Source organism: Talpa europaea (genome assembly GCF_964194135.1).
Source record: "Talpa europaea genome assembly, chromosome: 1".
Lineage (NCBI taxonomy): Eukaryota > Metazoa > Chordata > Mammalia > Eulipotyphla > Talpidae > Talpa > Talpa europaea.
In genome coordinates, this window is record NC_140073.1 from 135185653 (window position 1) to 135212742 (window position 27090).

Consider the following 27090-nt stretch of genomic DNA (forward strand, 5'->3'; position numbering starts at 1 on the left):
TGGTCACCAGAGCCTAGGGAGACAAAATCCCCGGAGAAAGTTTGCTACCAAAAAGAGCAAATATTACACTTTGCAAATGAGCCTCTATTAATAATAATTTATAGAGCTTATTTTCTTAAATATATAACAGAAGAATTAATATGTCTCAAATATAAACTAATATTGTTGTAAATATGTGGCAGAAGAATTAATAGATTAGGTGGAGTGTGTTTGGAGAATATAGGAAATAAAAAAATTTTTTAATAGAACCCAAATGTATATTCAATGTATTCCTATTAGTGTAAAGCTTCAGGTATTATTTCTAGATGACAGAATGAGGTGCAACCCCCAAATAAAACTCATTTAATACAATAAATTATATATCTTCTCACAAAGACTTCTACAAATCTTTCATGTCAACATTTTTCTCATTTTGTAAGTTACCGAAAATGATTTGAGACTTTCTTCTTTTTTCCTGCTTTAGGTCAGAATTCCATAAAAATGAATATTATTTGTTATATTCCAGTAAATCTATTTGACTAGTCATAAACTAAATATAGCAAATTACTTTGTATCCTAATACAAAGGACACTTTTGTTTGGCTAAATGTATTTTTTTGTCTGATACTTACTGTGTGTTCCCTCTTAATGGAAAAAAAACTGTATAAATTGCTAAATATCTAAATACTTATTTTCTGCAAGGAACTACTTTCTCTTTTGCCTTTTAAGCAGTCCAAAAACACTAATCATGTCAATACTCATAAAATGCTTGGTAGGTATAGTGAATGAATATAGTGTGGGTAGATGGGTATAAAGAGTAGACAGAGCTAGGAAGGAAAGTCTAAAAGACACCTTACAACAGGTGCATTCATTTCCTTTAATTTAGCACTTGTCAGTCTTCTCAGAGGACAACTATTAAGCAAACATAGAAATGAGAATATTAAACACATCTTCCCCCCTTGAAAAATCCGTTTACTTGGTAGCATTTCTGTTTTAGTCATTTCGCCACAGTTGAATCACATTTTGCAAAGTGTCATTTTTATTTTGGGTTATCATACAAGGTTTGAGACTGACCCACTAATTTTTAAAAGACTGCATTTAACTCACTCCTTGTAAATCATTATAACTTCAGGTTGACTTAGGTGTAATGATATTCCCTCTTTTTAGTGTGTTGAAAATCATTCATTACTTAATTAGCTTGAAAATAGGACAGAATGGCAACATTCATTGAAGTTGTTTAACTGTGTGAATTATTTAGTGAGGAAACTAAAAGGAGAGAAAAGGAGAATTGATGCTTTAATATTGTGGGTGCTGCCACCTTGTGGTGAGGTGAGAGTTGTGCTATAAATCCTCACAGTAATTTCCTCCTGTTGTTATTTTACATTACCTGTAGCAAGACCAACAAGAGCAAGCCAACCATGTTGATGCCTGTTTAAGGATTTAGTGATTTATTCCAATCCTTCAGGAGTAACTGATCGAGTTATATACTTACTCAAATAATCCAACCGACTACCTCCTGTGAGGTTTGGAAGGGTGATTTTTGCTGAACCCTCTTTTGCATTTATGTCCAGACTTCAGAATCTTGGCACTCCTGCTCTCTGTTCCAGAGTGAGATGCCAAGCCACTAAATATGCTGGCCTGGAATTGAAATAAACTTGTAGAGGAGTAGGTGACATAAGGCTGAATTTTGCATGTGTTCTTTATTCATTTTTGCTCTTAGAAAGGAAAAGAAGATTCTGTATGTTGAGCTAATTATTACCTCGTGTTCTCCTGTCACCTCCCCTCTTATCCTCCTGCTGACTCTGAATCACTGACTGTACATGTTTGATCCAGTGTTTTCCTCCTGCGCCTGTCCTGTTGTATACCCTCAGATTTACAAGGAGCAGCTCAATACCAGGGTTGTCCTGGTAGCTGTAGAGACCTGGACTGAGAAGGATCATATTGACATCACCACCAACCCTGTGCAGATGCTCCATGATTTCTCCAAATACCGGCAGCGTATCAAACAGCATGCGGACGCTGTGCACCTCATCACGTATGTGCTCATAGGCTTCGGCTGGACCCCCCTTTTTAAAATTTTATATATATTTTACGTCATAGGGCCACAGTTAGCTGCAAGAGAGGATAGGAGTTAAAGTCTTTTTAAAATGAAACATTAAATAAAAGGAGAATTTTACCATGAAGGAAAGGATGCTTTCATCTGATGGAAGTTTTTCCTTTCCCTACTGCTTTTAGAGAGTTCTGTGCTCAAACCAACAAGTATCCCCCTTACTTTTCCTTTAATTGTCCTTTTTTTCTTGTCAGTTTTTAATTGGCAGTTTATAATAACAATATTTTGTATAACTACTTGATATTCTCTACTAGGAAAAAAAAGTTAAGGACTGTAATTTGTTTATCCTTATGTTCTCAATTATGGCCAGTACGGGATGCTTAATAGATGCTACTTTGCTCAACTGAGATAATTTAACATAATGTAAATTCATGGATATTTGTGATAAATTTAATAACATAAATTTACAGGTCTTTAAAATACATACAGTGTTTTATTTTGGGAAGGGGAATGGACTTGAGGTATTTAGTGTAGGGGAAGAGACTTATTTGGGGAGAGTTTATGTGATGGCCACTACATTGATTTCCAAATAGCATTTTTTTTTTCCTCAAGGCGTATGACATTCCACTATAAAAGAAGCAGCCTGAGCTACTTTGGAGGTGTCTGTTCTCGCACAAGGGGAGTTGGTGTGAATGAGGTAAATTTTATCAATTTTCTTAAAGTAGAGCTTTGTCTTCGCATCTGATCTTTCTTTCCTATGGCTCAGTTTAAATCCCTTTTCAGGCTGGTTAGAATGATAATGCCATCAAGGAGATAGCATGAGGGGCTTATATTGGTAAATAGAACCCAAAGTGGCCTTTTTTGTTAGAAAAGAATTATTGTTTCATTTCATAATGATAATTTTTCAATTTATCAGGCAAATGCAAACCAAAGATTAGCCCAGAGATTTTTTAGCCTCTATGGATTTGTGTAAACTTATGACTCCTTCCCATAGAACATTTTTTAAAGTTATGTAACTTCTGCCTATATTTAAATTCATGTTTATGGTTCTATCTAATTAGTGTCTTTATTTCACCACATGTAAGTTTTTCATCTTTATGCCTCCTACCACCTCTCTGTAGAACTGATTGAAATGAATAGTTCCTGAATCTCATGGTTTTAATTTTGATAACTTCATTTTTATAAAGGGAATTCTTATAACAGTTGGCAGCAGTGCCCAAACACCTAAAACAACTATACCTAGACCCTAGTGAATACCAGAATATGTTCTACCAGGTTATTCTACTAAAGTCATTGTTCAGTGGTTACCTCTCATGACATCTTTGTAGTAATTTGTACCTATTCTTGGTTGACTGTGAGTTGAATTGGGGCGCCACCCTTAGGACATGTACTTTATGTTTCCATGTGAGTTCATCAAGTTCTGAGAGGTGCCACAGAGTAAGAGAGGCTTTCTGCTTCTTGGGCCCAATTGCCAGGGAGAAGTGGTAAGGAGCAAATGTCATCTTTAGATGCTGGGAGGCTCTTAGGGAGCTGAGATGATATGTGGTAATGATTAAGAAATAATAACTAGCTCTGTGCACTCTCTCAAATGTCTCCCACACACTTTCAACTCTGAAAAACAGTATGGTCTTCCAATGGCAGTGGCACAAGTATTATCGCAGAGCCTGGCTCAAAACCTTGGAATCCAATGGGAACCTTCTAGCAGAAAACCAAGTATGTACATTGACCTTCTTGCTCACTTTCCTGTGCCATTCTGTCTGTCTGATGCATGTCCGGTCGATAAGTGAATATTTTTTATTCCTACAATGTCATGATGGTTTCATTGTTCCTTTTTCTAATTATTAACTTAAAGTAACTTCTGATCTATTTGAGTTGTAGAGATGTTCCTTTTAAAATCCATAAAAATCATACTCCATTTCTCAGATTGTGATTAGTTTTTCCTCACACTGCAGAATGGTGTGGTTTTGGGTGGTGAAATCTTTGCCACCCAAGTTCTAACCAGTGGCGTATAGACATAAGATGCCAGGTAAGACGCCATCGCAAGTTTACTAATAGTGCAGCTGGATGGGGAAATAGCTTCAATCTGCAGCCAAAGGAGCTTATACTCTAAACTTACCTCCCTCCTTCTAAACTTACCGCTAGCCCCATCACAAGAGTCAGAGTGGTCTCCCCTAAGGCAGGCTTGCCCAGGGCCTTTTAAGCAGGGGGCAGGTGATAGAAGGTTGCGCTTGCCTCTAGAGGGCAAGCCGGTACAGGTGGGATACAGCCAGAGCAATAGATCCCGTGCAGCTGGAAGGTGAAGCCACTAGCTGCTGTGCACTGAGCCTAGTCAGTCAGATGAGAGCAGACAGAAAGGGGGCTGATTTTCAGTGGCCCACACTAGTTTTGGGGGGAGGGAGGTCCATGAACATTTTAAATTTCTTTTAAAATGAGAATAAAACCCAACCTGAATTATATTCTCTTTATGCCAACACAATAATAAAATACAACCTCTAAAGCTTTTCGGGAGGCAAAAGTACCCAGGACCCACAAAAGCCTGAATGTGATCCCACTGAATGAAGGAGTGAGGTATTTACTATGGATAACATTCTTCTCTGAACTAGGAATTAAATGGAATTCTGCTCCTCTCTGAAACAATCAGATGCTAGGAGGAAAGGTCCTCATCCCAAAGAAGAAGAGGACATAGCTACCTACATTTTAACTGCTGTTAAATAGTTGTCATTAATGCTTCGTATTATGGACGCATGAAACAGAATACAGATCCAGAGGCTTCTCAGTTCTCTTTTTGGGCATATTAAGTTATCATTTTAAGGGTATATTAAGTCCTGTGACATATAACAAATCCCCATAGACTTTCATTTCTTAATATCATAATATAATATAATATAATATAATATAATATAATATAATATAATATAATATAATATAAATGCTCAGAGCATGGCTTTCCCAAGGAAACACACATCATACATTGAAGGAGATGTTTTGGGTGTTTGGGGCTCATCAGCTGGTGTAGATGCCTTCAGCATCAGAAGGGAGTAGGACCAGATTGGTGACTTTGAAAATCTTGGAGCTGGGAAGAGGTCATGCTGGGGTCAGCTGACAGAGGCTACTGAGCTGACAATGGACTAGGGTGAGAAGCAGGCTGTAGTTCCTACTTTCCTGAAACTCTCTATTCTCTTATGTTTGTTTAGCTAAATAGTATCTTACTTCTGAACTTTTGAGTTTTTAAAAAGTTCAATTGGAAGACTGGTTTTTTTTTAAAGATTTATTTTTATGCAAGAATTGGGGTACAGGCCAGATATGCAGGGGGGTGAGAGGATTCACCAGAGACAGAGTGGGGAACAAAACAGGCAGATGGACCGAAGTGCACTGCTGAGGGGAGCAGCGGGTGAGACAGAAGAGGTCTGTCCCGCCATGTGAGTTTCTCCCTGGCTGGCTGGGAATCGAACTCGTGCTGCAGTGGCTGTGGATTGCTTCATAGGTTGCGTCTTAACCCCTGCACCACCAGGGAGGCCCTGGAAGACTGTTTTTAAAAATACTTATTATATCAATGGCAGACAAGAGAATAAGAAAAAATAAATGAAAAGAACAGCCTGTGGCAATTCCAGTATGTCAGTCTCCGGTATCTGTGTTAACTTTGTGATTGTTATTTAATTTCAGCTGGCATGTACACTTCTGACTGACTGCTCTCCTCTATCCAGTGTTCCTTTAGCACAGCTCTCTTCAATTCTTTGGTCGATCCTATTCTGACTAGCAAATTGAATTCTCTCCTCTAACCTTAAGTGTGTTGTGTGAGCAGGACTTCAGCGAGGACCATGGCATTTGTGCAGTACAAGTTTATATTCCTAGAAAGCACAGACCATACCATCTTGTGTGAACCCAGCAGCCCAGCTGGGAGATAGGCAGAGACCTGAATTCCCCATTTTAGAAGTGGAAACACCAAGACACCCAATGCTAAGTCTCTCTCCTGTAGGACTCTCTTGTTAGGTAGAACTCGGGCCTTCTGATTCTGGATCAGGGTACTTTTCATGAAACAATGGAACTGGGATCTTAACTGAGTTCTCTCAGTTTCAAAAATGAAGGGAGTCACAATTTTATTTCTTGCTGTTGCCTTCAGAAAGGATAAAGAAATATTGATGTCAAAGAAATAGATGTTCAGTGAGATTTCATATTCTGTGTCTGCTTGACTTGAAATTGGTAATAAGGAATCATTTCAAAAGCTGTAATGTGACCTTTTTTCTTTTCCTTTTCTTCTGTTTTGTTTTTTTTTTTTAAATTGTTTTTAGAATGTGACTGCACAGAATCCTGGGGTGGCTGCATCATGGAGGAAACAGGGTAAATTTTCATTATACATGTATTTGATGTGCACCTTTTTGCTGGAATTGCTTCTATTGTAGTAGATGTGCAGTTTCGCAAGTATTGACTGATCTTTCAGGTTAAGCACTTAATATAAATTCAATAATTGATTAGCTGATATTTTTAAAATGAAAGGACTAATTCACTGTATATGTTAATTTTTTATTTAAAGTTATTGATAAGACTAAAATATAGTAACACTTCTATTTCTATCAACCCTAAGGGAAGCACATTATTAAGTGCTTCTAAGTTTAGTAGCGGCATTAATTTTTTAGTACACTTAGAATAAAAGCTGGTTGTCTACCTGAAGCAGTCAGCAAAAATCAATTTAGTGCACAATTTATATTTTAAGGTAATCGTAAATAGACATGTTTACTGTAATAAAATCATACTGTACTGCTTAAACCATCAATAAAGCTTTTTTTATTAAGGCAGATTTATTGTATCTAAATTAGGTAGCCTCTTGCTGGTAGACTTTGAATATCTATCTTCTCATCTGCCTCTTCTCTTCTTTTTGGATACTTTGGGAGCCAAAGCAGCTGCCTCTGAGCTTTGTTGCTTCTGTCACCCAAGACCTAGAAATGTCGCCATGACCCTTGCTCCATGTGAGCCCCTTCCCCAACACCAGTACATGGGAGAGGTCTACCCATGCTTCCTTCATCCACGCCAGACATCTTATCAGCCACCTATATTCCTATGAGCTCCACTTGCCAAAAACTGTGATCTGCTTGCACAGAGTCCTTTCTTATTCTGCTACCAAGAGTCTAGCTCATGGAGAAAAAAGTAGGACGAGTCAGCCATTATGCATACTACTTTAGAACACGAGCTTCTAAAAATGTAGGTTCAACTTGAAATTGTTAACTTTCAGGTCTCCTTACTATTGTACCATAGTTTAGTGACATTATGACTTTTTTGAGGAATCTTCTAGGCAGGCGACACCTTTTGTAATATAGATTTGATAAGGAAATGTCTTCTAAATGTCTTCTAAACTGATTTCTAAATGAAGTTTTTGACTGATTACCCACTAAAGTTAATATGTGTTTTCTCAAGGACATATTTCTACACAGTTCTGATAGTCAGCGCCCACGATGGCAGAGTTTACCTACTTCCATACATTACCTTATACATCAGGACACACAAAAGTATTAGATAATGTACTGGAACCAAAAGCTTGTCACTCTCAAATCAAGTACTATTACAAATATGGCCAAGCCATCAGTGTATGTACTTCAGGCCCTGACCTTGTGTATTTTGTCCCCTTATACAGATAATTTGACTAATTCAATCACAAAGAGACTCGTATTGTATGCCTACTAAATCATAATATCACAGGATCGTCATTGAAGTTGAGACTTCCCTAATGAGTTTGCCCTAATTCTGTTTTTGCTGGGTTTTGTTCTGCTAAAAATGTATTTATCTATATGGCCTAGCACATCTCTTTAGAGCTTCCTTGTTTACCTGGATTGCATGGCTGGAGTCCGCATTATATAATCTTTGATACACTGACACTCACAAACTGAAATCTCATAGATTCCTGAGCTCCATTATTCAGGACAGAGGCAAAAGTGCTTGCGTTTACTGAGACACAGCAAATAAAAATGACCACATTTTAGAAGACAACCTAGATGAAGAAATTTGTAAGGAGCTTTTCAAAACCTCTTTCAAGCTTGGGTTCAAAAGGGCTTCACTGCTAAGGAGCTTTCAACTAGCCCTCAAATCTGTGACTTTTTTTGACTTACTATTTTTACCAAGTCTACGACACATTCTTATTTGGAAATTTGAACATAAGTGCCTTGTCAAAATTTGTGTAGAATCATCTGGATCCAGAGTGAACATTTTGTTCTGATTCAAGGGTTTTAATTTTCTTCTCTGATGACTGCTTTTGGTAAATTACTTACATAATTGATTTTTTATTTCCTCAGGGTATCCCATTCCCGAAAGTTCTCAAAGTGCAGCATTTTGGAATACAGAGATTTTTTACAGAGAGGGGGTGGAGCCTGTCTTTTCAACAGGCCAACAAAGGTCAGTAACTCAGAAAGTATAATTATCCTCCCCCTCCCTTTTTTTTTTTTTTTTTTTTGAACACTGGAATGGTGCCAGATAGTTTTGGAACAGGTTTATTGTCAAAATATTAATATTTAGTTTCAAAAGCCTTATCATGTGAAAACTGAGTCTTGTTTAAGTGAATGAAAAAACCATAGTTTCTCTGTTCTGAATTTCTGGTTTTTCAGTAGTAGTTGTACATATTCCCAGAAACCCTCGCCAGAAAAACAACTTTTCAGTTAAAATGTCTTTGAAATTTTCATGTTAGTGTTCCCCTGCTGCTAAGAGATAGTGGGTTATTAAAATATATTACTTTAACCATTTCTTAGACAAACATTTCATTTCCCTTGATGTCCTTTCTAGAGGTACAACTATTTTCTTGGCTTTTGTATGTTTTATTTTTGTGTCTATTTTCCCAAAAAAGAAGCCTTACTAATGTCACCTAACCAAAATATGGCCCAAGGTACTTATGAATCCCATAAAAACATGCATGCATTTATAGTCTATAGTGTCTTTATCCGTAAGATCCATATTGTCTATTGACATTATATCAAAATTCATGTATACAGTGTCACACTCCCTTGTTCCTTCATTCAGAAAACTGTGAAAATGGGAAGTGTTTTTATGAGTTTGCAGAAGACATATTGTATAGTAAAACTTGTCCTAAATTGAAAACCAGTATTTATCCTTCTCAGTGTAAATATTTCTCTTACTGCAGAGACATTAATGTGTTTGATTATAGAATATATACCAGGCCCCTCAGGGCTATTATAGAATGTAGTAAATGCATCATTTATTTTTAGAAACCATAATCCTCAAACTCACTTTGGGATAAGGCCCTGTGAACCTACATAGCATGTTTGGAAATGAAGTTGCTTAGCAGACAAAAAAACAAGATGAGGGCTAATTAGCAAGTGGCATAGAAATTCTAACATTGCACATTTCATGTTTCCTTTTAAAATGCTACTTTATAAATGAAATGTAGTCCATTGCTGTACAAGATGTTTAATGCTCTGCAAATTAACAAACTGTGAATAAAACATTAGCTTTTTAAAAACAAAAATTGACTAATGTAGATAACTGACAGCAGCCTTTATTCCTATCCCCATAATTCAGTGATAACTGCTGTGGTCAGAGAGTGGTAGTTTAATGCTTAACATCTGTGTAACATCTCAGTAAGGCGGCAGAAAAAGAAACAGTATTTTAAAGTGACCTTGCATCATTAAACTTGGCTGGCTGGCTGCTTTTGGTGGAGTTGATCTCAATGCAATAAAAATCTAAAAGCTTCAGAGTGTTTAAAATGGGTGAAATGAGTAATAATGAAGTCATGTGAGCCGCTGGCATTTTTGAGTTATAATGTACGTGGCTAATTTTACCTGCCTTCCAGCTCACCGGCTAATTATAAGCATTACGCCTGAGGGAACAGCACCAAGCTGTTTGGAAAGGTTAAGGTTTCTAGTGTGTGTATGTAAGGATCCATCCCTAGATTTCCAAAATTGCTTGTGAGTAGAAATAAAATCATTCTAATATTTTGGGAGCTAAATAAAAATAACTATACATTCATTTTAAAAATTGGTAAATATGAAATTATTTCTCTTTAACCTGCATCTTAGAATGATTTTTTAAAAAGCCTCTGTCGATTCCAGTGAAATAGTGTATATGTTTCAGTGAAATTTTATTTCAAATGTTTTTGGTCAATGAATGAATGTGTCTTGTGTGTCTTTCTCTTTTCCACGTACATCTTTTCTCTGCTGTGGGAACCATCTGCCCTGTTTTCCATCTGGTTTGTGAGAGTGACCTTTCTCAGGTGGGAAGAGTCCAAAATATGGAGATAGTTCCATGGGGAGCCTGAGATAAAGCACTGGTCTTGCTCCAGTCTGCTCTTCCCCCTTTCATTTCAACAGACATTAGGACTGTTGATGTCACTCATTGATCTTTTCCCATGGGGTAATCCCACCCCACTATTTGGAAACCTTCCTTTCTTCTTATAACAGTTTCCCCCTCCTGAGAGGGGGGAGAGGACTAGGTCTTTCTGATGTGGGTTCAGGGGAGGACCCCCTTCCTTAGGTATGTGCTGCTGCTGGGGAAGGCATCTCCTCCCTCTCTGAACCCACGTGGGGTAGGTTGTGCTCGTCCATCCTTCCCCCAGTTGTGGTGGACAAAGAAATCTCACCCTAAGTGATGGGATGTAGAAATGTTTCTTATAAGTAATTATGAGCATAATTAATATGATTATTCTGCTATGTAGTTTATCTGATAGGCAAGTTCAAAGCACCAGTAGGGTGGGTTATTCTAGAAATCTGACTCTTCCATTGCTCCAGGTATGATTGAACAATTTTTCTACATCTGTGTATGTGTCTGCACATTTGCTTAACGGCAAGTGTGAAGTGTGAGAAGTGTGGACAGTGTGGATTTCTTTCAGTGAGAATTATGGGCATGAATTCCCAGCAATTTTTCCTATGTGTACTACTAGCATTTGCTTGATTGTATGTATCTCATTGGGTAGAAACTGAAACATTTTTATATTTTTGACAATTTTTATGTCTTCTCAGCTGCCTTGAGGGAAGTCAGCATATTAGATCTCGCTGAATGTTATTAGCAATGCATTTTAGCTCCATTAGCAAATATGAAAAGTGATCTATTCCTTTTGACAACTTATCTCCATAAAAAGTAACTCAGAGTAGAAGTCATCTCTGGAGCACACCACCACACAATCCTCCAAGGGATATTGCCACTTTCAAAGTTGCTTTTTAGAAGTATTATAAATAACTGACACATGTTGCCAACACTGACATCATTTATAAGATAACAACAAAGCACAGAAGAGTATCACAGAGTAGCTGATCACAGGGCCATGTATGTAGCCTAATTGCTGCATGGCTTTTTTTTGCTATTAAAACATTTTCCCAGGGCCTCCCTGGTGGTTCAGGGGATTAAGTTTCAACACCATGAAGCTATCAGCAGCCACTGCAGCAAGAGTTCAATCCCCAGCCAGGGAAGTGACCCACATGGTGCAGCAGACCTCTCTTGACTTGCCTGCTGCTCTCCTCAGCAGTGTATTTCAGTCAAAATGCCTGTTCTGTTCCCCACTCTGTGGTGCATCCTCTTACCCTCAACACTTTTGACCTGTACCCCAGTTCTTGTATGCATAAATTAAAAAAATTTAAAATAAATAAAACATTTTTCTTTTCCCACCCACATTTCTTTCAGCTATTTGAGCCTACGGAATGTGGAAATGGATATGTAGAAGCTGGGGAGGAATGTGATTGTGGTTTCCATGTGGTAGGTATAAGCTCTTTTCTACCTTCAGCACAGCTCCTGCCTAGAGCAAACCAGAATGGCTTTAGTTGAGAAGCCTGCATGACCATTCACTATAGTCTTACTGCCTTTCTTTCTGATTGCTTTCGTTAATGCTTAATCCCAATTTAGACATGTGAGAATAAATCATGTCCTTATAGCCTTATTTGAAAAAAAACTAATGAATTCCTCTAATTAAATTCCCTACTTCTTAACAATTCATAGCTCATATTCCTCTCAGACAAGTTTTACCAAATCATGAAATGTACTTTCTCCATTGTATATTACTTTTATCGCATAAAACGAGATTGAATATTAAGAATATAATAGAGCTGCCCAGAGGTGGGGTGTCTGCTAAGAAATAAACTTTCTTTCTTGCTAGAGAAGCCTTTTCATAGAAAATTATAGTTTCCTGCAAATATGCAGGAAGGGATCTATCATTGTTTAAAGTGATGCATTTGCTCCTAAAGTATTTGCTTACTGTTGTGTAAATCTCAACTGGGTTCTGCATAATCATATGTGGAGACAGTGTTGAATGACTGGTGGGTGACCGTCTGCATTGACTCACAGGAAGTGTTTTCTCTAGGAGTGCTATGGCTTGTGCTGTAAGAAGTGTTCTCTCTCCAATGGAGCCCACTGCAGCGATGGGCCTTGCTGTAACAATACCTCATGTCTCGTGAGTTTCCTGACAGTTTCATCTTTCTCTTCATTTACATATCAGCCAAATATCTCAAAGCATGCATTGGTCATTGGTGTAGATTGTCACAAATTTGTTGGCTGATAGTATACATAATAAATCCACCCAAATCCTGTGGGTCACATCATTTACCTTTACTCTCATTCATTAACTACTCTATCCTCCAATGCCCCCTTGAGAAAATGTATCTGAACTCCTTCTGAAGTAAATATTGAGACTTGCCCTATTCACATGGATGGATGAAAGACAGATTAAATGATTGACTAGAAGATGGGCAATTTATGTGGTCTTTTAAATAATATGACCTAATTCTAACACTTCTTATTTAAAATGTACCCTAGTTTGTTTTAGAGTTGGAGCATAAAAGCTAGTTCTCATATTTTCACATTTGGCTTTTAAAATTCCTTAAAAGGGTAGAAAACTAGATAAAGAAGTAATATATGTATATATGTTTACATACACAGCTTGTATGTATATGAGCAGAGAGTTAATTCCATCTATAGAGACTTCAGCTAATTTCTAAAAAGTCATTTTTTAATCATATTTTTACTTACCAATAAAACCTTTAATTTCCCTATGGCGCAAGCTTACATGATTTTATTATTTTCTTCAATATCAAGGGGTATTACCTATTATGTTATTCTAGAATATTCTAGCTTGGTTTATACTTGCCTTACACCCTCCATCAGATTATAGATTGCTCAAAGGTAATGGGTTCTTTCTTTCAATTTTCATCCCCCACCTTCCAGATAAGACAAAATGCCAAGTATACAGTAAGCATCATTGGTGTTACTGAAGAGAATTCACATAAATTCATTAAATTTGATCATGTATTCTTTACTAAAGCAAGATTAATGTCCAAACTGATAGTAAATTAGTGGAACTTGGGTGTGTGCCACATCAATCTTAAGAGAGATCTCTATATATGACATACAACTCTCTGTATTTATATTTATATGTAAACATATATAATGTTTTGCTCTTTTGTTTTTAAGTGACACCAGTGTTTATTCTTTAGATGATTTCCATCATGTTGTTTTTCAAAAATAAAACTTGGAGACATGGATTTTGAAATCTGAATATTTGATACAATGGATGATGATTCATTATATTACAGGGAGTGGTAGCTGGACCTTGTCTCTATTTTGCAACTATCTTGCTAAATAATGAGTTTGGTGATCATTATAAGAGATTGTAAGGATTGTTGGTGAATTTAAGAATGCTAATTCTTTGAAATATTAATACTAGCTCGTAACTCACGTGAATTTTGATTTTCAGTTTCAGCCACGAGGGTATGAATGTCGGGATGCTGTGAATGGGTGTGATATTACTGAATATTGTACTGGAGACTCTGGCCAGGTAAAAAACCTTGAGTTTTTAGGTAATACATTTTACTTGTAACTACATATTTTAAATCTTTTAATTTGGACTACATCCAAATGTAGATATGTAGATATCTACTTATCTCCCATATGTAGATATGTTTTGGTTCCTTTTTTTGTTGTTTTTATTTTACTTTGTTTTCTAGTAATTTCTAGTTCTTCATCGTCCCTTTATTTTAGGAATATATGTTGTATTTTTCAGACGTTAATGTCTTTTTCTTCCAATTTTCCCTTCACAGTTAATTCCCTTTAAGTGGCTTATACAGAATGAATTGATTTTCCCCCTTCCCCCACATCTAAAATAGTACGTTCACACTGATGAAGTACTGCTTACTGTTTTCAAACATTTTAAGCCACAAAACCCTTTCTTTTGAGAAAAATGTGGATGGTTGCCCAATGTAGAAAGCAGGGAACCAGTAGCACTGCTCTGGTGAAAGTGGCACTGGGAACAGAAGTCCAGCTGTCTCAGCTGTCAACAGCTCCCCCCCCCATTCACATAGCCCCGTCATCATGGCTTATACTCCTTGGCATTGTCCTCTTCATATTAAAATTTTATACCACCATGATTAATGTAGGCATACATTAATATTAGATATTATGTATAAAACTCCTTATATAATTTTTATTTTTTAAAACAAGTCATATTATTTCATATCTTTATTTGTCATTCAAGTGAACACTTTGTCATGTACTACCGTAAATGTTGACGTATGGGTGGGAACCAGATAGGCAAGCCGTTGCTCTTAGGGAACATATATTCTCCTGGGTGGAGAAAGGTAAATCAATGAACACAAATATCAGATCACGCAAAGTGCTAAGCACAAAATAGTTGATTTGAAAAGAGTGATGGTTTGGGAAGGTTTGGGGGGAGCAATCAGGTATATCATCCTGGAGGAGTTTGCATTCAAGTAGAAACATAAATGAGAAGAGATAGTAAGAAAACAGTGAGTATAAAAGTTTGACCTCTTTAAGAAACGGTATGAAAACTGGGGATAGCTGGAGAATAATTGAAAAGCTTCGAAGAAGAGGTCAGTAATCAGAGCAGCTAAGGACTTGGTAAGAATTTTTTCTTTTATTCCACCATCATTTCCTTTCTGTCAGAATGCTTGAAAGCATTTTCCCATAAGATTACACAGTTTTGTAAATATCCTTTTTATGATTGCATAGGCTCTGTCACATGGATTTATCTGTTGGCGTCTATCTGGTGGTAGATATTTAGATAGTTGGAATTTTTTTATTATTATAATGAATATGACACGCAACATGTGCATGCATTTTAAGTATGTTTCTTGTGCACCAGTAGTTCCTTAGGATAAGTTCCCAGAGGTGGCCTTCCCTATTGCTAGGTATTGTAGTTTCCAGGGGACTCCTAATAGGGTACAGTTGGAGACTAAAATATAATTTTTATTATTTTATTTATTATTGAAAATGGGACAAGTTGAAAGCTATAGCTTAGTGTCATCAATGGGTCTTTATATAGATTGTGAGATTCTGGCTGTAGCAACAACTTATTGACAAAGTTGTCTGTGGAATGAACTCTCCCTTCAAATGATCTACAGGAGCAGTGGGTATGATCAATACAAGTAGATAATAGTAGAATGCAAAGTCTATAGTGGTGGACGGTGGGTTGTTTGTTGGTGAGTGCACCCTAGCAACAACACCTGGTGGGGGGATCCTACACTCCTAATGCAATCAATGATGCAGACCAATATTAACTCAATAAAAAAGTATTGAAAGAAAATAAATAAGTAAAAGTAGAATGGCAGAACTGAGCCAAAGTGACCGGTTGTTCTTCCCAAGTTTATCAATCAATCAAATCAACCAACCAGTCACTCCAGCTGCCTGAAGAGGAAGTGAGTAAAGAAGCAGAGAGTACCTGAATACTATTTCCTTACCCACAATGTATGGTTTTTGGTTCTGTACATTCAACTCTTTTAGAAGTATTGTTTTTCCATCTCAGCCTACAACTCTGGAATTGTCATAGAATTTATTGGAAATAAGGCTTTTATAATGAGGGTTCTATGTTCAACCTAATAGTCTATTGTCTAAATTTAAAAAACATTATCTCATATGTCCAAGGTGAGAATTATACTATTAAATTAATTTCTCATTGGCATATTAGAATAGCATGTTCTTTTACTGATGATTTCCTCATATGGCTGGAATGAAACTGAAATATATAATTGGAATAGAGAGAATTAAACTCCCTTTAAATTCTTCTGCTTTGTAAGAAGTAGGGAAATTTGAAAATAATTGATACTAATAAGATCAAGGAAATGGTATGTCTGAAAAGCAGTACCTATAACCAGTATTATGACTTCATCTCTTTTATTCTGTAGTACATTTTTGCTAAAGTTTGATCTTAGCATATACTGATACCTCTTGAGCTACTTTTAAAATTCACAATTTATAACAAAATAAGTAATACTTAAGCAACTGAGAAAAATCTTTGGCAACAATACTGGATGGTATGATAAAGATATTTTTGAAAGATGTGGGAATGCTTTGTGTTAGCACTATGAAATATGTCATCTAAATGGGTGGTATAACACAACTTAAAATAAACACATTTAAATGCTACTGCACTTAGAAGGCTGCCTCAAGTGAACCTTTCTGTAGGGCATAAAACTGAGGTCTGGAATGATATTTAGAAACTAAACCCAGAGCCTTACCCACAGGCAAAATAAAGTACACGGATTTATAAATGTCTCCAGAGAATGTAAGACATTCCATAATTTCCCTTGTTTAACTTTTCAGTGATAAGCAACTGGCTTTTATTAGCCTAAACTAACAATACACTGGTTAGAAATCTTGCGTGTGGCTTTGACAGTTTATAATAACTGCGTTTTTTTTCATTAGTGAAGAATTCTCTAAGTTTTTTTCCTATTGAAACACACAAAAGTTAATTTTAGACCCTGATTTGCCTTTTCTAATAGAAACATTTCTTCTGCATTATTTTTTTAATGTGGCTGTGTTTGGGGGTAAGTGAATAATTATTGTGAGTTGATTAATAAGATAACGATTATATTTTGAGTGCATGCCAATGGATGAAAGAGGCCACAGGGTTCTTAAGTTTTTGTACAGCTGGCTTAGTGTGCCAGGTTTAGTGTTGATAATTACAATCATTTGAACAGTCTCTCTCAGGTTGAATGAAAAGTTCTGGCAATTGAAAGCTTATATGAGAGTTATTATTTAGAAAGAGGTAGAACGCTATCTCAAAGTGCTCCTTTGTAAGTTACTGTTTCTTAGCAATTCCAAATTAGTTCTATTATTATTTTTCTGTAGTGAACTTGGTTAACAGCTTGATATGTATAGAATAGAATAACTGAATTGTATCTGTGTGGGTCATTCATTTATTTTCTAAGTCAGTCAAAAGTAATTGAGTACCTACTCAGTAATAAGGGAGCCTCGTGTTGTTGTAGGTGGCAGGAAGGCAGCGGGGGACAAAACATAAATTCTCTGCCTACATCACATTATGATGGGGACACCAAACAAACAAGTAAAATACATGACCCATCAGTTGGTGGTCAGTTGGGCAGCAGAGGATGCCAGCATGGGAGGGGTTCCTGGTGTTGGACATGGTTGGAGAAGGTCTCTCTGAGATGCTGCTATTTGAACAATATCCAAAAGACAGTGAGAGAGCAAGTGACATAGAAAATCTGGGGGAAATTGAAGGAAGAGCTGGGCCAAAGGTCATGAGATGCCAGCATGCCTGGCACCTTCACTAGGGTCCGATCAGTTGTGGCTGGAAGCAGGAGTGAGGTCCAAGAGGGGAAGAGGGCAGCACAGGAGCTGTCATGTTGAAAACTTGCACATCAGGGAGCAAATTGGGGACCACTGAACTAGGAGTGACATGATCTGGTTTACATGTTTGAGGGGACACTCTGGTAGCTCTCGATTATAAGGGGATTAGGTTGGAGGCCGGCGGACTGTTGGAAACTGTCGTGTATTCCAGGCGAGAGAGAGTGGTGGATGGGACTGGGCATTAGTAGTGGAGATGGAGAAACGTGGTCTGATCAGATTTTGATTGTATTTTGAAGACAGACCTAATGGTGTTTGTTGACAGACTAGGATAATGGTTTGGGAAGAGTGGAATCAAGAAGGCCTTGGCTCGTACTTTTGTGTTTCTTATTCACTTGCCACACACCTGTGTATTGTTTTTCCTTTTCATAAGCAGAGCCTTTGATTTCCACGTTTTTCTTTTAAGTTCTCTATATTGTAGTAAATAAATGCATAGAGAGTAAATGTTTTAATTTTTTCAGGTTAATTTGAAGGGGGCAGGAATGAAGTGTACTTAAAGAAAATGATTTGACAGAGAGTCTTGGCAAAAGAAGTAAACATCACATCACAGTTGTCCTAGCAGCAGTCTGTAGTTTGTGAGGTCAAAAATATAATGGAGATACAACACTTGCCCTGAGTTGAAAGGCAGGGTGTTTCTTCCTTTGCAGTAAAGTGGCCTGTGGGGGAGCTTCATGGGTGTCAAATGCAGATTTTACATTTTCACAGGGCCGTGCAAGGTTTGTAAATTAGTTCCTGAAAGTGTCCACTCCTACATAACAATCTGATTCATTTCCTTCATTGTCCATTTTAATCCCTTCTACTTTTAACTGTTGGCAAGTGAATGTAAGTTATTCTTCTAGTACACCTCATGGAAATGGGAAATGTGAAAAGCACCACTGCATGGACCTTATTTATTTTTACCCACAATAGGAGAATTAATTTAGATAACCTACTTAAGAAGTTATTCATGTTTTTTTCTAAACATTTCTGATTATATATTCACCATGCTTGCATTTACTTTTTGTGTTTTTATGTATTCTGTCCAAATCCTGAAGGGATTTAACATGCTGAACATTAACTATTGTATTTTTCAGTGCCCACCAAATCTTCATAAGCAAGACGGATATGCATGCAATCAAAATCAGGTATGCTGGGGCTGTAAGTTTTTTAATGTAATTTTAAAGGGATTAGTTTGCAAGTTTTTTTTTCTTTTTTGATAGCTGTAACTTTGCAGGGAAATTGCAGTGCCACTAACAGTACGTCATTGCGGTGGACTTTTAATTCAGAGTTGTTTCATGTCATACCAAATACGAAATATATTAACTCCAGTGACAAATTGCCCAGATTGAGGGCAAGAAAAAAAATGTAGTGATGGATGAGGAATTATGAATCTAATTTGGAATCGTGACCATCTTTCAATAATTCCAGCATGTCCATTATGGCAAAAGATGAAAGTCAGTAACAATGTGTGGGCTTTTTTTTTTCTCCTGTAGTGGTGTTGTAACCCCCATCCCACACAAGTGAAGCTAAAAATCACTTTACTATCACCCAAAGAAGTCCCAGTTTCTGTTTTCTATAAAATTTAAAATTTAAGATCATTAGTTTGGGTTTCAAGAGCTCTATTCTGAGTTTTTGGTTTTAATTGCCTGTTATACTTCTCTTAAGATATTTGTGATTCCTATTGGTCCCTATGAAAATATCAATATTAAGAGATGGAATGAAAAATAAAAAACAACTTCTCTAAAACAACAGAAAGGAGACCTTGCAGTGAAAATTATGGGGGGAATGGACCTGGCTCGGTGTGCTCCTGATGTGTGTCTCTGTCCTCAGGGCCGCTGCTACAATGGCGAGTGCAAGACCCGGGACAACCAGTGCCAATATATCTGGGGAACAAGTAGGTCACATGTCCCTGCTTGGTGTCACACATGCTTCCCTTCATATTGTTCTCTGCCACTCTTGCTAAGAGAGATGGACAGCTTGGAGTGGTGTTTCAAAAAAAATCTGGAGTGTGTGAGAATACAGAGGCTGTGAGTCTTAGTTACAAAAAACACAGAAAGTGCAGCTCAAGCTGGGGACTTGTCATCAAGCTGTGAGCGAAAGGGCTGTTCTTGCCACTCCCCAAGATCAATGAAGTACGGGGGCCTTGCTCATCATCCAGCCTCTTTGTGCCTTGAACTTCATGTTTCCTCCTCTCCCCCAGGTTCCTTTTTCTGTTCTTTTACTCCTGGAAATTATCAGACTTAAGTCTCAGACTTCCTTTTTCAAATTGGTGATTTGCGATCTTAGTGTGAGGTGAAGGATGCAGGTCCTTCCGGAGGTGCAGTGAGAGAGGTTAGGGTACACGATTCTCAGCACTTGCCCTGAATGTCTGTTCTGTTCCTGATGTGCTGTGCTTTCCAGTGAACTTCAGTTCATCAGGGCCAGCTGGAGGAGAGAGAAATGGGTCTGTCTGCTGTGGGCTGGGCTACCCCAAAAGAAGAGGCAGCAGAGAAAGGAGAATAGAACTCTGCAGAAGTGATTTGGCAAATATTTAATTGGGAGATTAATTTTTTTAATTTATTTACTTATATTAAACGTTTTCATTTTCTTACATCTTTGTTCATTTTTGTGCAGTATTTGATTTCTCCCCTCAGGTGTAGTTGCCATAAATAAAGCTCCTACCACTACATCACCTGTGATACCTCATTCTGGTCTCTTGTGCTCCTCTCTCCTCTGTTTTGATCCCCCTCCCTCTCCCTCACCAGCTGTATACCTCAGATCTTTGGTCAGCTTGCAAGTTTTGTCTTTTTTTTTTTTTTTTTTTTGACACTTTTTTCGGTTTCCTTATAGTCCTCCTATAAGTGATACCATGTGATATTTTGGAATATTCGTTTTTTTTTTTTTTTTTTTTAAGCATCACTGTGAACATTTTATTATATTCTTTTTTTTTTTTTTGGAATATTCGATTTTAAAGCTTCAGTTTTGGTAAAGGAAAGATAATGGAGGCCTATTTGTCATTTTAGAGGTTGAAATAGCAAAACCCAAGTGCCAACATAAAACCTCAGTGGGCTAAAGACTTCATAGGTTCTCTCTTAATATGAATATGAAACAGCATTAAGAATATCTAGTAGGGGCCTCCCTGGTGACGCAGCGGTTGAGCACTGGGTTGCGAAGCTGCCCTCAGCCTCTGCAGTGCAGGTTCGATCCCCGGCTGCTCCTTGGCCAACGCAGGAGGATCCCACATGGCACACAGACCTCTCCTGCCACCCGCTGCTCCCCTCAGTAGTGTACTTGGGTCCTTTCGCCTGCTCTGCTCCCCGCCCTGGCTCTGGTGAATTCTCTCACCCTCCCCTGCTTCTGACTGTACCCAGTGCTTGTATAAATAAATAAATCTTTAAAAAAATTTTTTTAACTTAAAAAAAAAATATCTAGTAGTTGTCTAGAGCATCACTTCATTGTTTTCTGGTGCTCATTCCTGCCTCTGCCTTCATACTCCCTAATAAGAATTGGGGATGCATTTATTTCTCAAATTTAAAAGTGTTATGCTGTAGCACTGTATTAGCTTGCAAGAGCCAAAGTTAAATTTTCAGCAAATTTTGAAGCTAATTGACATCACATGGATAGCTTAAAATTAGCTGTGTATCACACCCTGGAAATTTATACCATGGAAATTGGAAAATGTTGTGATTCAGGATTTTTTCACTCTTTCTGGAGAACCAGTTATTAGATACTTACTTGCATAGTATTGGTTAGAGATAACAAAGAGAACTAAAATTAATTTCCTTCTCTTGCTCTTCTCCAAAAGAGGCTTCAGGGTCTGACAAGTTCTGTTATGAAAAGCTGAATACAGAAGGCACCGAAAAGGGAAATTGTGGGAAGGATGGAGACCGATGGATCCAGTGCAGCAAACAGTGAGTAGCAGCTTTGGGGGCAGAAGAGACGGACGTGGAAGCCCTGATTCTTCTGCAAAATGAGCTCAGGATGAATGTTACTGATTTTTTATAAATGTTCATCATTTTAAATTTTCAAGGTGTTTTAAAAATACATTAATGTAGCTAAGGGCAAACAGCTATGGACTAAATGGTTAACTGTAGCACAAATACTATTTCTGTAAAGTTCAGCAAATTTTTCATATCCTGTATTTTCCTGATGCACATTTTGAAAAGATACTTCACTAAATTATTACAAATTAATATTATTACAAATTAATACACCACACTTTCAACATTTGCCAGAAAATATGACCTATACAAATACTATATATATATATAGAATTTTATAAGCAATATATATATGTATATGAACAAAAAATACATTTTGGTTATATTATTCAAAGTGAAATAATGTATGTTTTTGATTATTTCATGGGAACAACATTGTGTAATTAAACATCTAATGTCTGTATCAGAAGTATATTCTTCCCCATCTAACAAGCATATTGGAGGTGCCTTTCCTTATGAAATCAGATACTTTAAGTGAGCACATTTGTGATGTTTTCCTTTGATTAGTTGGGGAGAGTTAAAATTGTAATTTAATAGTCTGTTGAGGTTAACTCAATTACTGACATCTATGGAACCATTAAATTATAAGCCCAAACTCCTCTTTTTTCTTCCATAGCAATGAGGAATCTTCTCCCAATTTTGTGGCAGAGCAAGGATTTAAGGGGAATTTTATTTCTGTAATTTATGAACTCTGTGTTGTCCTTTATGCAACATTGCAATTCCACACACAGTCAGTTGTCGCTTGATATCATTCCTAATTGTTGACAACTTTGACTTTTAGCACAGCCATTGTAACAGAAGCAGATCCTCAAATAGATCATTTTGGCCATTTTCCACAAGGATTATTTTTTTTCTCATCAATGTTATAGTGAATGACATTATTTAAGGACTGATTATAGTCTTTGGTGATGGGTGAATTCTTAGTAGGCAACAAATCTTTTGGTTATACTCCTTTAAAATTAAGTCACAATTGGGCCTCCCTGGTGGCGCAGCGGGTTGAGCGCAGCACTGTGAAGCTGTCTGCAGCCTCCGCAGCATCAGTTCAATTCCTGGCTGGCCAGGGAGATTCCCACATGGTGAGGCAGACCTCTCCTGTCTCTACCACTGTTCCCCTCAGCAGTGTATCTCAGTCAGTCTGCCTGTTCTGCAAACCGCTCTGTCTCTAGTGAATCCTCGCACCCTCCTGCGACTCTGGCCTATACCCCAGCTCTTGTATAAATAAAAATAAATCTTTAAATAAAAAAATAAAGTCACAATAATAGAGACGAACTTCCCATGTGATATCTCATGAGTAAAGTTTCTAAATGTTCAATACTTGAGGTGTCAGGGAGTCTGAGGGTGTGGGACCTAAAGCTGTCACAATTAGGGCAGATGCTTCTGAATTTGATTAGCTTCATTCCTTAAGTCAGTATCCTAGACAAATGTGGTCATTTCTCTGTGTCTCTGTGACTTCAGTGGCACTGGATTAGTTCACTGGAAAATATAGCTTGTTACAGAATATCCAGTCACCTACGAGTTAAGAAAGTCAATATGTGTTTTTGAAACTTTTAAAAGTTGTGAAATGATCATGAGCAGGAAAGTGAATAATATACAGATGTACAGTTTAGCAAGTAATTTTGAAGTGAATGCCCACGTGACCCTTATCTGAATCAAGAAATAAAGCATCCCATCACCCCCAAAAATGATTCTTCCTTCCTCACATGACCCCATCTCTCTTCTGGAGATACAAAACACCTGGCCTTTATGCTTTCTTTAAAGTTTTGCTGCCTATGTTTTCATCCCTAAACAGTATAGCTTGCCTCAAGTTTTGGTAATTTTATGTAAAAGGAATCATATGTATTTTCTTCTTGTATTTTGCTTCTTATGTTCAGTATTTTAAATCTTCCATGGTGTGTACAGCTGCTTATTTTAATTGTTCATTTGTTGCCTTTCTAAACAGACCATAATTTATTTCTCCATTCCATGTTGAGGGACATTAGACCATTTCCATATTTTGACTGTTAGGAACTAGGACGCTATAAATATTCTTACACATGTAACTTAGTGCACATTTTAACATGTTTTTCTAAGGCCTGTAACTAGCAAAAAAAAATTGCTAAATTTTAGGGAATGTATGATTTCAGTGCCAGCAAATGATGTCATGCCAGATGATGTTTTTTACAATGGTTGTACAAGGACTTCTTGGTGGCACAAGGGGTTAAGCACAGCACTGTGAAGCTATCTGCAGCTTCTCCAGTGTGGTTCGATCCCGGCCAGCCAGGGGAAAACCCACATGGTGCAGCAGACCTCTCTTTCTTGCCTGCTGTTCCCCTCAGCAGTGTGTATCAGTCAATCTGCCTATTCTGTTCCCCATTCTGTCTCTGGTGAATCCTCTTACCCCCCCACACCTCTGACCTGTACTGCAGCTCTTGTATGCATAAATAAATAAATCTTTTAAAAAAATAAAATGGTTGTACAAGTAAACCCTACTATCAGTAACACTTATCTGAGAATCTCTGGGATCACCAGCACTTGATATTATCCAACTTTTTACATTTTTCTACTCTAGTGAGTGTGAACTACTATATTTTTGTGGTTTTAATTTGCATTTCCCTGTTTACAAGTAGAATTTAGCACATTTTCATGGGTTTCCTTTTTTGTGATGTGCCATTTTGGGTTTTTGCCCATTTTTTAGGAGTTCATTGTTTATTTAACAGTAGGCTACATGTAGGTGCCCTCATGATGGGTGATCACTTAACAACAGTGTAGAAGGTTTCTGGCCCTCTTGTTCTCTAATGCTTAGCATGTTGAGTTTGCATCCCCATGCTTGTAACTCATGATTGCAAGGTAGATGCAAAAGCTCCATATTCAAAGGCAGGAAGCAGGTAAAAGTAAAAGGTCTTCTCCTTGTCAGCTTCTAACTTTTTCCAGAAAGCAAAATTTTCTCCAGCAGTTCCTTAGCTGACTTTTCTTCACATCTCGACACCAGAGCACCTTTAGCTGTAAGTGAATGGAGAGCAGAGATGGCTACAGAAATGGCTGTAGGGAAGAGGGCTGCTTAACCAGCTTAGACCCCAGCTATGAGCCATCTTTCAGGGTTGAGTACCTTGCTACACCAAAGCCGTGATCTTGTTAGCAAGGAAGGGTCATCGCCAATGAATAATATCTGAACAATTGTTCTTGTTCAGAAGAGAGGAGAGTATTTTCAAGTTTTGCACATATGTGGGCTGAATAGTTTTGATTATTTTGAGCTGCCTGTTCTTCTTCTTTTCTCCCCCCATGTTCAGTGATGTGTTCTGTGGATTTTTACTCTGTACCAATCTTACTCGCGCTCCTCGTATCGGCCAACTTCAGGGTGAGATCATCCCAACTTCCTTCTACCATCAAGGCCGGGTGATTGACTGCAGGTAACATTAAAAGCCAGAAAACTAATGAATGATGAGAATCACAAATTTAGAAAAAACCAAAGGAAATATTTCTATTTCTCACACAGGAGTTTTCACCTAGCTTTTATTATCTCTGTTTGCTCAATACTTATGTTGAGAGTTGTTTTTAAAAATAAAGTTATGTATTGATTTGCATTAGCATTTGCTCAAAAATGTATGAGTTATAAGTAATGAGATGTCCTTTGTATTCATAGTCGTGAGAGGAAAATGATGGTACCTGTTTTGACCCATAATTAAAGCTTTGAGTATTAGAATATGTTACTATTTGAACACTGTGTTTTATTTTTTATGAAAAACAAGGGCGTTTAAGCTATCCTGTATGTACTATGTGTCTGGTTTAGAAGGTGATTGAATAAATACCCAATCACATACAGAAAATATTTTTTAAAATATTGTTTGTAGCTATAGACAAATAAATGATAGCCAATTACCTGTGCATACAAGACACAGAAGGCCTGAGGTTTATGAGTGGTTTTTTTTTTTTTTTTTTTTTTTCAGCCAGAGATTCATATTATGTTACAAATAAGCATTGCTCTCCTCAAGGTAGCCATAATTCTAAGTGCTCTACTATCTTTCGAATGATATTGTTATTGCCCAAAAACAGTTTTTGGATCCCTTTACAGAACTGTCTTCATTGTCTACAAACATTGATCCTTAGTTTCCTCAGTTCCTTAGTTCCTCAGTTCATCTTCTATGAGTGAATTAAGATTTGGAAACATCCAGAAGTGAATTTGGACAAAATTTAATAAATTGCCTGGGTAGTTAAATTGGATCATGCTGTCTTGGTTAAATGATTGCTATTTTTCTGCCTTTTAAATGGCTGTGAAAGAAATTCGAACAGGGTCATAGACAATAAGAGTCTTCCTGGAATGAATTTATAGTCTTCAAATCGAGTTATCTTGATCACATAAGCTTTATCTGTAAGTGTCAATTTCCTCAACCTTTAGGTTAATTTATATTGGTATATTCTAAACTACTATATTCTAAACTATTATATTGGTATATTCTAAACTACTATATTTGTAAAATATTTAGCAAGATAATGTGTAAGTAATTATAGCATTGATTATTACTCAAATATAAGTTGTCCCTAACTTTATAAATATCAATAGTGAGGAACTGGCTTGTTATTTTTTCAGTGATGAATAATCCAGTTCTCTAAATAATAATTTTAAAGTACTTTTAGTTGCTAGTTCAATATCTGCTTGTTTTCTGCCATGACACATCTGAAAGCCTTGGAGACCTACAATAAGAATGCTTCTCCTGTTTTTATGTAAACACCTCTCCCCTTAATGTTGACCTTAAAAACCAGTGAAGATTTAGAACAGATTACTTTTTTTCTGATGGTGTGAAGTATAATGATAATGAAGGGTAGTTTCTTTTATCATGCTCTTTATTTAAGGGAATCCAGGGTAAAGGGGGCAGGAAGAGAAAAGTGGAGAAACGCTAGGAGAAATCCATGTCCTGCCACCGACCGGCGCAGCGGTAGATTAGCAAGGCTGACCCAGGGATGAGAGACTGAACAGGGTGGGCAAGGATTCGGTGCAGAAATGACAGACAGACACACTTCAAGAGTGAAGATCTGAATGTAATGTGCTCAAATCATTATGCATTTTTATACATTTTCAAAAAGCATTAGGTCATACAAAATCTATTTTCCCAGCAATTGATTGACATAACAATGCTTCTTGTTACCTAGGCATAAAATGCAATTTTCTAGCTAATGATTACAAGTTGCTAAGCATATGTGGTTACAATACATTTCCTGCCTAAACCTGTTTTACTAGTTATATGTATAACCTAGTGCATTTATTGTTATTATTTAGAAGCTAACTGTATTAGTTATACTATTTGTTGGTTGATATTTTAATTAGGGTGATTAGTTTTGATTAAAAGCTTGCAAGCTTAGTTCTTTCATATTTTAAAGGGACTGTTAATCTATGCCTATTTATTTCTGATTCTTATAAAGTATGTTTTGACGGATGGAAGAAGTTTTTGCATGTTTTTGTCACCTTGGTTGCTTACTGGATTTCAGATTGCCAAATTTATATAGTTATATTTTAATCAGTGACATTGACTCTGTGCACCATTATACTGTA

At 37.1% G+C, this 27090-nt stretch overlaps 1 protein-coding gene across 2 annotated transcripts in view; it reads left to right on the forward strand.

The window, feature by feature from the left end:
• Positions 1–27090, forward strand: part of ADAM23 (ADAM metallopeptidase domain 23) — a gene marked incomplete at both ends in the record, with an annotated part of 155714 nt that overhangs the window by 107513 nt on the left and 21111 nt on the right. For both annotated transcript variants that reach the window (XM_084239371.1, XM_084239370.1), the window contains 12 exons: positions 1850–2013; positions 2641–2725; positions 3651–3741; positions 6318–6366; positions 8310–8409; positions 11641–11712; positions 12314–12403; positions 13703–13783; positions 18681–18731; positions 19417–19480; positions 21371–21476; positions 24833–24952. In XM_084239371.1, the coding sequence (XP_084095497.1) occupies positions 1850–2013; positions 2641–2725; positions 3651–3741; positions 6318–6366; positions 8310–8409; positions 11641–11712; positions 12314–12403; positions 13703–13783; positions 18681–18731; positions 19417–19480; positions 21371–21476; positions 24833–24952 (1073 nt within the window). The remainder of the gene's footprint in view (positions 1–1849; positions 2014–2640; positions 2726–3650; positions 3742–6317; positions 6367–8309; positions 8410–11640; positions 11713–12313; positions 12404–13702; positions 13784–18680; positions 18732–19416; positions 19481–21370; positions 21477–24832; positions 24953–27090) is intronic.